Below are 12274 nucleotides of genomic sequence, written 5' to 3'. Positions count from 1 at the left end.
CTTTCAGAAGCAGCCTTTTGGCAAATCAAGCATAGGCAACAGGTAAATGTAAATGGAGAAAATATAATATAGTCAACAGTAATGATTAGAAGATTGATTATTAAAAGTTGTATTTCCTTTTTAGGAACATCCCATCTGAGTCAAAACCTTTCCGAAAAGACAGTCTGAAGTACCTGCAGTGGGAGTTGTCTTTTGTTGTTTTCTCCATTCCCCTTTCCCCTTGGGTTTGCCTGGCCAATAGTTTTAAAGAAGCTGGATTGTTAAGCAGGCAGGCTTAGGGGGCTAGGTGGGCCAGCTTCACTCCTGCAGGATCCACTACTTCAGTTTCTGACATGGTCATCTTCCCCTTTTGCTATGGAAAGGACTCCTTTTAGGTTCTGCCCTAAGTGTAGGGTCAGATGTCCTTGGAAGGACGAACACAGGACGTGCAACGCCTGTCTCCCCTTATATCGCGACGAAAAGCGGTGTGCAGCCTTTAAATTCCTTCGGCCGAAGACCCTTAAGGAGCGCCGTGTAAAGCGGTGTGCCGCGTACAGTATGTCGTGGGTGGAATCCTCTGACCCCCACCGCCACACCCGCTGAGAGTGACCGGGCACCTCTGATGACCAGATAGACCTTGAGGCGGACACTTCTAGGTCTGCCACGCCCATCCCTGACCCTTTTAGTCCTGACTCTGGTCTCACTTCAGGGACAACACCCGACGACAGGGGCGTACAAGCGCATTTCACTAAGCACACAACCCCTACAGGCGCCAGCAGGGCTGTCAAATTTCGGCGGATTCCTCGGATCGTACAGATCCAAAGCCTTCCCCGCATCCGCAGCAGCGTCTTGCGACTGGGCATTCAAAAACAAATAAGGGTGCTACCCCTAAAGGTTTACACGTCGAAGCATGGAAATCCGACGCTACGATGGTTCCGAATGCCGCGGTAGGCCCAAGAATCTCGGGTCGGAAAACCGTCCGCTAGGCCCTCTAACGCCGCGGAAGGCAGCAAACCTACCGATGGACCATCGGGACCACCATCTCACGCCGATTCTGCGATTATCGAAGACTTCATCGAGACAATTACTTCGGCGGTTGGACTTATTTCTGTTCTGCTGAAAAGCATGGGGCAGGCCGCGGACAAATCATTTGATACACCATGGCGCCCCGATTCTCACAATACTTGAGGACAGTCAAGAGCCTCTTTCCAACACTCTTGAGGGACACTTTTCGGCACCGTAGGACGGAGGACAACACTTTTCCACCCGTAGGCCCTTCTGGGTCCTCTAAATGGACAAGGGAAAAATGTGAAGGGTGTATTGACCGTCTGCAAAGAATTATCAGTTTTTCTGAACAGCCTTCCCCGAAATGGTCTTGTGGAGAGCCCAACCTTCAATCTACTTCACATTTTCAAGAAGACCAGCTTTCTGTCCCGGTCCAACATGAAGACATCGTCCAGATGGACACTTATAGAGACATTTAAGATGACGGGGAAGAAACTTCCTTTCTACAGAATTAAGAGGAACAGGCGGATGCCATGGACAATTGAGAAGAAACCCAGCAAGAGGAACGGATCCGTGGACACTTCCCCATCAAGATCATGACACTGATGTGTTGTGCCTGGATTCCCCTCTATCCACACCGGCTCGCCAGGCCTCGCCGGTGGATGACCAGATGGCCTTCAATTCCATGTTAAAGACGGCAGCTGAGCATTTTCAGATCTCTACGCAAGAGTCAGTGCCTGAGCAGGACTTTGTAGAGGATATTCTTAAGAAGAAACCTCCCCCTTGCCAGGCCATTTCCCTCAATTCCATCAAGAGACCCCCCTCCCCCCGAGAGGTAATGACTCTCGGCAGTCCTTTCAAGGGCCGTCCCGTACAAGTCAGAACTATCGCACAGGGAACTTTAATACCGGACAAACATCTGGAAGCCCCGCTTACTACCCACCAAGGGGTCAGTGACAAGGCAGAGGCCCCAATCCTAGAGGAGCCACAGCCTCTGGTCAGAAAATCAGGTCCAGGTCCCCTCCCATGTCACCCCGGTCTGGGGGGGGGGGGGGTTAACATCTTTCCTCATGGCATGGGAGGGGATGACTTCTAACCAGTGGGTCAGAAAGACGGTCACCCACGGGTACTGCATAGAATTCGCCCGACCTCCAATTCAGACCACCACGCCTCACTGGACCATCTGGAGATTCTGAATCAAGAGGTGGAAGCGCTGCTGGGAAAGGATGCCATAGAAGCCGTCCCTATTCAGGTAAACGAGGGTATTTATTCAGTGTACTAAGGACCTCACCATGCGCCCTGCTCTAGACCTGCGCCCAGCGAACAAGTTCATAAAAACTCAAAGGTTTTGCATGGCTCCAACGCTGATCTCTAGAAATGTCTACAGGAGTTGTCCTTATCCAAAATCCAGCTGGGAAGCAAGTCCAAGCCCACAAACTGTAATGATCTACACCATTAAAACAGCGAGTGTTCCAATCAGACCACTACTATTTACTCTTGGACCATACCGAGACTTTCTGCCTCCTCACATGGTCTGCTGGGACTAGACATTCCCACCCACTTCTGAGCCCCCACAAACAAAGGCAGCACTAGCCTGCGAAAGCAGCAGCTTTCCTGGTTGAATGTTTAACCTTATATGGGATTTCCTGGCAAGGCAGAATAGCCAAACTACAATATAGCCAACAAACCTAGCCTTGTTTAGTACCAAGTAAACGGGAATGTGCACACTAAAAAAAAAAAACATTGTAAAAATGTATCTAGTGCCACCAGCTTGCCTTTAGGCGTATACATTGCAGGTGTAGTAAGTTAGGGTGATACAGTGCAATGGGGACACCTTTTGTAAGATGCTGTGTGCAGTGTTATAAAAGATGAAAGGGAAACCTTCCCAGTGCTGATTATCTGAAGGATTGATCAGTTCCCCTTAACAATTTAGCAAAAGGCCAGGGAAGTGAAGCTGAAGGCCAAGTACAGGGAGCTACCACATGTGGTAAAGTGGGCATTCTGCATAATTGGGGGGTCGAGGGGAGCAAAAAGTTCCCTAAAGACCAACAGAATTCCCCAAAATGTCTCTTAATTGCCTTGGCAGTTCCTGCCTCTTTGACACGTGCCCTTTTGCTCTCTAGTTTCCCCTTGCCTGCCTGTTCGTTGCTGGTTCACCCTGGCTGCATAGTTCCTGCTTTTTCTTTACACAGGCCCTACTTTGCCCTAGACTCATCTGTATTTTCTGCATGCTCTGCTGTCATGTGACACATGAGCCTCCGTCACTGTAAATATTCATGCCTTTCATTTTGTAGGAAAGCAGGTATCCCAAGTGCAGAATACATATTCCACTTTGTCATTGCAGCTGAACCCCTTAAGTGCCAAGGGCGAGGTATCTCGTCCTTGGCACTTAAGGGGTTAATGAAACCGAAAACATTAGACTGCATTGGAAATACCAAAATCACCAAAAAAGGCCTTGGCACTGGTTGGGGGGGGGGGGGGAGAACCCATGGCAGTTAAGAAACCTTTGGTGCCCGAGTGTGTAGCCTGATGATGCAATGAGCCTTGTGGCTTTGTTTGGCCCGAATGTGCTTATTCATGGAAAGTGGTCTTTTTGTGAATCTTTTTTACATCCTTTGAACCATGCTGCGTTACTAATGTCTTTCAGGAAGAAGTTCACCATTGAGGATTTCGACATTGGCCGCCCTCTTGGGAAGGGGAAGTTTGGTAATGTCTACTTGGCTCGGCTTCGTGGGAACAATTTTATCCTGGCCTTAAAAGTGCTCTTTAAATCCCAGCTGGAAAAAGAGAGTGTGGAGCACCAGCTCCGCCGTGAGATAGAGATCCAGTCACACTTAAGGTAACTGCACCGAGTCCAGCTTTTTGTTGCATGCTTAATCCACATAGAACAAGTCTCAAGCCTGATTTTGCAAGTGTCATAATAAAATATCCCTACACGGGTTAGTTTGATTTTAGTAACAATGTGTTGCAGTGACTTCAAATATGTAGACCAATCAGTAATTTCAAATTGAGTCTAGTGCTGTTTTGTGAACTTCAAAATGTAGATCTCTGAAATTCCCCAGGGACAAGCGAGAAGAACTGCACTCTTGATACGTCAGATAAAACCATCTAAAATAAAAATTGGACTATATGGGCACTGCAGACCCTTGAATTGTAAAACCGCTCCCAACTGTGTGATGGACTGGTTACATGTGTTGAGATACTTGTTTGGTTTGTTGCTACGATGGATGAGATCTTAAAATCTGGAATGCTGAAGGTAGTGATGAACATTTTACAAGTGAACTGCTTGCACATCATTGATGTCTGCTTACAGAAAGTGTGGGTGGATTGGGAAACGTTTATGGTAGAAGGTTTAAGTCACTTACCTGTAACTATTGTTCTCCAGCATGGGTCTGGCATGGATTCTCATGCTCATGAATATGCCCTGTCGTCAGGCTGGGAATCTTTTTCACTTCAAAACTGTTTCTCCTCTAAAACAATCACTGTCCTCTGGGTCATACTACCCATCCAATGATGGTCCTCTCTAAGCTCCACACCTGGTGGCCATCTTCAGATTTGGTAAGCACGTAAAGTGGCAGTATGAACCAAGAAGGGGGCGGGGAGGGGCAGAGGGAGGGGGTTTGCATGTGAATACATGCCAGACCCTTGCTGGAGAACAATTGTTACAGGTAAGTAACTTGAACCTTCTCCAGCATGGGGTCTTGCATGGATTTGCATGCTAATGAATGATTGCACAGCAGTACATAAACACAACGATGGGAGATGGCAAGGCTCAACAGAAGTAATAACACCTCTGGAACAGACTCCTCAAACAAGTGTAGCACTGCTTGGCCGACTCTGGACTCCTCCCTGGAATACCTGTCGACTCAGAACCTCGTGAAGGTGCATGGACTGCCACATAGCCCTGCAGATGTCGAGCAGGGGCACACCAGAGGGAAACTTCGTCGGCTCTGGTGTAGTGAGCTGCTGGGCTGACGGCGGCTTGTTCGCCAGTCGCTGACTGTGCATGATGCAGCTGTAGAGCCACCTGGAGATGTAAGCTTTCAATGAGGCCTTGCCTTGATTTACTGGTCCAAGTTGACTAACAACTGAACTTCAAGGCACGAGAAACTTCCAGCGAATGCGAGGCCCTTTCCGCTGGCGAGGACTTATTCTGGAAGAAGACTCATAACAAAGATTAGTTGAGGTGGAATTCAGACGCTAGCTTTGGCATAGAGGTGGGGCGAGTGCTCAGCTCCACCACCCTTGAAGCGTGGAAAGACGAGTAAGGCTGGCTGAGGTGATGGCCACAAGGAAAGCTGTCTCCACGAGAGAAACTTGAGCAGGACCCGATGCATAGGTTCAAATGGAGCTCCAATGAGCTTAGTTTGCACTAAATTGATCTCCCAAGCCGGGGCTGGAGCCTTTACCGGTGGGAAAGTCCTGAAGAGTCCCTAGAGGAACTCTGAGTTTGAGACCACAAGGAAGGTCTGCCCAGAGACATGTACCTGGATATGTTCGACGAGATGCACCTTTATCTGAGCATGAGCCAGTCCCGCTTTGGCCATGGAAAGCAAGTTGGTAGAAGTTGCAGGGCTGTGACGCTCAGCAGGTTTATCTTCTGAGTCTGGCACCACTCGCAGCGTTTCCATTTATGCCCATAGCACTGCCAACGTTGGTGAAGCCCTGGCCAGGACGTCCTTGCATTCTGCGGGTAAAGCAAAACTGCCAAACTCTGGGGCTGTAGGAGCCATGACCTCAGGTGATGCAGAGTTGTATTTTTATCAAAGTGCTGCAGGAAACCGAATAACCAGGGAGAGGGACACCAGTTTGTGCTTTACTACAGCTACCGGAATTGAAGATTTGCCAAGTATTGGCTTTTTCTACCAGTCCCCGTGCAGTGTAGGAGTCCCCCGACATCCTCCATCTTGTCCCCACGACCGAGGCTCGGCAACAGTGAGATTTGCAGGAACTGCCAGGAACAGAAGTCTTCAGATGTATCTTTTTCTTCATTTGAAAGTTACTGTGAAACGAGACTGAGTACACACAACTAGCAGGCCTAATCAGCTTGTGACCCAACGTATAATTGTTCTGCTGACAAACTATTTCTAAGAATTACTACAGAGACTTTACCGTTTATTTGCCAGAACCATTTTACCTATCTAAGCTGTAGCCCATTGACTTTGGCCTAGCCTATTCAATTGACTCTTCTGGTGAATTCAAAGTATCTGCAAGGTCTAAAATTGTAATTCTTTTATGTTCTGAACCTATTCCTTTGTGCTCCTCCAGTATTGTGAATGCAATTTTTCTCCTCCTTCAGTAGTTTGAATGCCTCAAACTTAACGCGTATTGATGTATATTTAACTGCCTCCTTCTAGTGAATGTTTTATAACTGACTGTTGAATAAATTAATAAGGGTTTAACCAAGAAACCTTGAATGTAGAGTTTATTTGAACACCTGTGATTGTAGACCTGTGTAACATCATTACAGCTCGCATTACCTCTTGCGATGAGCCTGGCTGCTCAGCTACCAAAAACTGTAGTACAGACTTCTACCAAGGTTGGTTTTGCTTACACCTGTGGTCCCAAGGGTACTGCATACAAACTCTGCCTAACACTGCAGTGGCACTTTCTTGAGTGTGTTGATCACTTAAGAGCAGGGGAAACTGAGGAAAAGCATTCAGGAACCATCCCTCCCACTGGAACAAGAACATGTCCTCAGTTGAGGGAACCTGCTGGTGGACCTCTGGCACTTGATGTTCACCGCCGTCACGTAGAGATCGATCTGGGGCTGCCCCATTTGCCAAACAGAAGATGCACCTGGTCCTGGCGAAGTTCCCACTTGTGGAAAGAATGCAGTTCCCTGCTGAGTGAGTCCGCAATGGTATTCTTGACTCCCGCTAGGTGAAACGGGATAAGTAACATGCCTTGATGAATGACCCAGCGCCACAAGTCCTGGGCTTCCTTGGAGAGGGAGCCAGTGAGCGGGTCCCGCCCTGCCCCAACCATGTTTCCGGAAGTTGAACATTGTGGTGTTTGTGAAGATCCTCACTACATTGCCATTCAACGACTGCAGAAAAGACTTGAGAGCCCAGAGTACGGGCCAAGTTCCAGGACGTTGATCTGAAGGACCTTTTCTTCCCGTTGCAAGAGGCCGCTGGCGTACAACTGTCTGGTGTGGGCTCCTCATCCCTCTAGAGAAGCTTCCGTGGTGACCGTCTCCTGGTAAGGAGGAACCTGAAACGGGAGTACCCTGAACGAGATGCGGCTGTACACTCCACCACTGTATTGCCCGACCAAGTCGAGGGAGATCTTGTCCACAAAGTTCCCTGACAATTATCCACCTTGCATCCAGGAATTCCTAGAGAGGTCCCATGAAGGCTGCAGAGGCGAGCGAGGCAGATGCACAAGGATGACATGCCAGGGAGCTACTTGAAGGACCGAACGGTCGCCATCTGAACAGACAAGCGCTGCATTTTGCCATGTATTGTGATGCTGGAAATGCATCAGAGGGACAGGGCCTCTGAATCCTTGTCCTTTATTGCTTTATCATGTATGTTCTGTCTTGTTTTCTGTGCAGGAGTTCACGTGGGACTCCTGGCGGTGCGGGTCTTCCTGTATTTGGTTTGGTGAACCGACCCATGGGTGGGGGTACGACCCTGTTCTCATAGTGCATGTTTTTGGGCACCTGTGTGTGTGTGTCCCACAGAGCAGGGTACGGGCTGGTGGCAGCTCTGTGCTGAATTGACCGATGCCCTGCGCATCCTCCATTTTGGGATGCTCAGGCCCTGTCATTGGAATCAGTAGGTTCCTGATGGAGACACGATGGCCCCCTGAGGCCTCTTGCCTTCCATCGCCTGTTAACTTGGGTTTCCCGAAGTCCTGGGAAGCCCTGACTCCCCTTCCCCCTGACTGGCTGTTGGGTGGAAGTTCCATATATGGTAGTGTGGGGGAAGTGCTGACCACACAGGCTGGAGCGTTCCCCAACAACCGTATGTTGTGGGGTGGGACCGGGGTGAATGGAATGTGTGACCAATACGCATTCTGTGTTATGGGTGTCTAGTATCTGGTGTTTGCCACAATGACAGGCGTAGGCCTGCCCGAAACTGGTATGAATGCAGGTGGCAGATGAGCCAGAGAGGATAGCAGGAAAGGACGTTGATGAGGGGTGGGAAGCATCTTTCAAAGAGTGTTAGGCAAGATTGTATGCAGTACACTGTGGGAGACTGCACCAGCCTTGTCCTCTTGGCAGTAGTTAACCCAACCTTTGGTAGAATCATGTACTACACAAGCTGGTAGTGACCGAGCAGCCAGGCTTATCTCAGTAGGTGTCAATGTGAGCCGTAAGGTTGTGACAGTTTCACAATGAGTTTTTCAAATAAATACTTGCACGCAAGGTTTCTTGATAAAACAATTTAAGTCGTTTGAATACGCCTTCTTTAGAAGGGGAGCAATCGTGTAACACACACTATACTTCAATAAATCCCCTCGGTTTCACTAAATCAGATGATACCCATTGGGGATGGCACAGGCCCTTCCTACACTCTCAGGTGACTTAAATCAATGTTCAGTGTCCTAGTTATTTATCACTGGCCCATTTAGAGCAATGCTGAGATGAATGTCGAAAGGATGCAGGAATCAAACAAAGGTTAACAAATATTCTTAAGCAGGTAAGGACTTTTTGAACCCTACAAGTAAATTAACCCTTTCCCAGGGGAAAGGCAAAAGCACAGTCGGTGGTAAGTCTCTCAGGGGGCCAGGACAGACCATGTTGAGCAAAGTCTAGGGGAGCTGAACTTTTTGCAGGTAAGTAAAGTCTTGCACAATGTTTTAGAAATGTTTCGTAGAAAGGAATTCACTGAAGGGCCACAACCTGGGAGGCTTGTGAGGTGGGCAGAGCTGCAAGCAACTCTGCAAGGGTAACCAAGACAAGTCTCAACTGAGAGCTAGCACGGCTACACAAGTGGCACGTCCCCTAACTGGATTCAGCTGGCTTCTGTTCCTTTGTAGGTCTGTAGATCCTGTTACTGGGCCTCAGTCATGGGGACAAGAGGGAGGACGTCTGGGGACTCCTGCACTACGAATGGGAAGACAGCAGCAGCATTGGGCAAACTTCAGATCAGCGTCACTTTTGCGGTTTCACGTCTCACAAATGGCACCACTGTGGTTCTCGGATAATTTAATGGACTTTCCTCACATCTGGGGTCCAGCACTCTGAGGTGGCTCAGGCTTGGTCGGTCCTGCTTCATGGGAGTCTGGAGGATCTTCCTGGAGCTCTGGTCTGAATTAAAAACAATGCACTCGGTCTGGTGTTCCTCTCCCTTGTAATCTGTTCCTGCAGCAGCAATGGAAGTACAGCCAGCTCCGAGAGGATGTCCAGACAAGTTCGCTTTTTTAATTGATATTTTATTTCTATCACACTCATACACAAGTGTTTCAGAGCGCGGCAAGAGAGGGGAACGGGGGAGAACAAAACTATCTTGCGTGTTCTTAATGTCACTGGGCCTAGTAAGTGCATGGGGGAGGGCAAAAGTGCATGGAAGGGGGAGAAGTGGAAAGTGCAGAGAAAAGGAGAAACCAATAAATAATCAAGGCAACAGAGGTAGTGCAGCCAGCAAGTGCCAAATGCTCAGTTTAAGGTAGCAGACAGGGTAGGTCTAATTGCTGGAAGAAAAGGGGGGGGTGGAATCTATGGGTACAGATACAGACCCCAGTGCAAGGGGTGGCCCGGAGGCAGTGCGGGAGGGTGAGCAGGTACCTGGGCCCGGAGGACAGGGTGGCCAGGTGCACAGTGCCAAGGGAACAGATCAGCAGGGGAGAGGGGGAGCCAAGGCAGAAGTAAAGATGAAGGTCTTGAGGTGCTTCTGGAACCAGAGATGGTTCTCAAGTTTTAGAGTGGCAGGGAGGCTGTTCAGAGGGAGGCCCCAGCCGAACACAGATCTACCCCCAGCTCGTTTCTTTGAAAAATGACTGACCCTGAGGGAGTTAGAGGAGCAAAGAGCTCGAGAGCGGAGGTATTTGAGGAGGGATAGCTGTAGGTATATTGGTCCCACCAACCCACAGAAGTCGTCCGTTGGATGGCTTCTCTAGTCGAGGCGAATTCAGAGCTTCAGCACAGAAGCAGGGCTTTACCAGGCAAACCAACGGTCCAGGAGTTGCAGCAGGCGCCTCTTCCAAGTTCTTCAGATTCCTTCGTCCGGTGGTCGACTCTGCCTTCCAAGCCAAAAGCCTTTTTATGCAATTTTTTTCCCAGTCCTACGCAGCCTAGCTGTCACTCGCACAGAAGGGTAGCTGTCCTCTGAGGACAGCCTGCTGGCCAATCACCTTTGGGTGCATTCCTGTTACCAAGGGGATGAAGCACAGGGAGTCTCGGGCACCTCCTCACTTCCTGCCCCTGCCAAACACGCTGGAGCCAGAGGCAGGCTTCACAGTGAATCCCGCCAAAGACGAAACTAACAAAGGCACCAAACTTGGCTTGGCGCGCAGAGTAAATCTCAAGAAGGATCTTCCCAACAAGAAATGGTGAGAAAAGAAGACCGGGGCCATTTTGACAAAATGGGCAAACATGGGTCTCACTGCAGCTGCAATTGCAGCCCGCTGTAAAAACACACAATGGTAGGAAAAGGTAAACCATGGCCACCAGCCATTAATTGTAGCAAGGGGTAACATAAAAATGTTACATGAGAAACCAAACAAAGGGGATACTAAGAATCCCCATCCAGCACCCTATTGTAAGATGGTGTGTGCTGGGTCTAGAAAGTTACAGAATGTAAGTAGTCATTTTCACTTCACTGCTCTTGAAAATGGTATTCAACCAAGAGAAGGTATTTAAACCTTTAGGAAATGTAAGACTTCCCTGTGTCACTGCATTGTGAAGGTGCTGTGTCGCAATGTAAAGATGATACTTATGGATTTTGCCAGACTCAAAAGTCAAGCGTCCAAATCACAGAAAAATATGAGTGGGGGGAAAAAGGTCTCGCTCTCTCCAGGTTAGAAAGTAAGTCCTACAGTCCAGCAAAAAGTGTTGGGTCTCTAAGGTAGAAGGGAATTGGCACATTTCTGAGAATTCTACCTAACGAGGAGATTGGCCTGAGGGCCCTTGAAGGCGAGCGTCCCCAGATAGCACGATCCTCCCCACAATGAGAGGCAATAATGGACTCTCCCAAGATGGGAATAAGGCTAAGACAAAGTGCGGGTGAGCTTAATGGGAGTTTACATAAGTCAAAAGTAGGGCATGCAAAGGACTCTGCAAACTCCGAGAGCGCTCTGTCTGACACTAGCAAAGACAGGTGTATATATTTCACAAAACACGTCATGAGAACTACACACTGTAGGGGGCACATGTTCATGGGGATTGGGTGGCGACTACTAGAAGTGCAGCTGTGATGTGTTACGCCGTGGTTGGTAGACGTCACTGGGTGCCAACGTGGGGCGGGCAGGTCAGCTGGGCTCATCCGGGAGGTGCTGTTGTGCCAGGCGTGGCCACTGTCATTGATCTTCCTTGGCTTTCTGCCCTAAGGGCCACGCATACCCCATTCATTCAATACTGCAATATTATCTTTCCCTGTAAATCCTACAATAGATTATTCTACAGGTTAATGCAACACAGGAGGAATGCACCTAGAGTTGGGTCCTTTAGTAATACATCAATACATGGTTACCATCATCCTGTTGGCCGGGTATCTTGGGTCACAAGGTTGGGTCTCAGGGCAAGGGGTGAGCTGTCCAAGTTTTCATGTCTCGTTAGAAGTCATTATGAATGTGTTCCTACAGTGTTGCTATAATATTAGGTGTCCTAATTTTACAGGGGCCATTAACCTGCAGTGAGCTGGTGGGTCGTGGAGCCTAAGAAAGGGCACCCTTTGGCCTGCGTTTATGGCCGGGGTTTACTGTTGGATTGTAAATAATTCAGGTGGCTGGTCGTGGCCATGTGAGCTGCGGGGGAACGTGAATGCTTGAAGCGGCTCCAGCCGAATTGGGGGAGATGAGGCAGAGCAGCCCAGGCCTCTGCCTTTCGTTTGGCAGGCTTCACTGGGGAGGGAGGGGAAGTGGCCTTGGATATGCCCACAATGGTATTTTCGTCGTGTTTGCAGGTTATACAAAAATACCTAATAATTCATATACAGTACAAAACTCATTGAGTTTTCTTATAAGCTTACATGTCTACATTGTTAGTGCCTTTACATGGCCATTTCAAATGTTACCTATACCAATGTTGCTATTGATAACTGTTAAGTATTTAACAACCACGACATTTTGTTGCACTCTATGCATACACAATAAGCGAGGTAGTATTAAGGTTGGTGGAGCG

The 12274-nt window shown here is 48.7% G+C and overlaps 1 protein-coding gene across 3 annotated transcripts in view; it reads left to right on the top strand.

Annotated features, from left to right (window-relative positions):
- The window catches only part of LOC138567570 (aurora kinase B-like), a 160032-nt gene that overhangs the window by 41277 nt on the left and 106481 nt on the right, over nt 1-12274 (top strand). For all 3 annotated transcript variants that reach the window (XM_069645922.1, XM_069645923.1, XM_069645924.1), the window contains exon 5: nt 3632-3823. In XM_069645922.1, coding sequence (XP_069502023.1) covers nt 3632-3823 — 192 coding nt within the window. The remainder of the gene's footprint in view (nt 1-3631; nt 3824-12274) is intronic.

This window comes from Ambystoma mexicanum, chromosome 2p (assembly GCF_040938575.1).
Source record: "Ambystoma mexicanum isolate Mex_15411 chromosome 2p, UKY_AmexF1_1, whole genome shotgun sequence".
NCBI classification, from domain to species: Eukaryota; Metazoa; Chordata; class Amphibia; order Caudata; family Ambystomatidae; genus Ambystoma; species Ambystoma mexicanum.
This window is presented reverse-complemented; position numbering and strand designations above follow the sequence as displayed.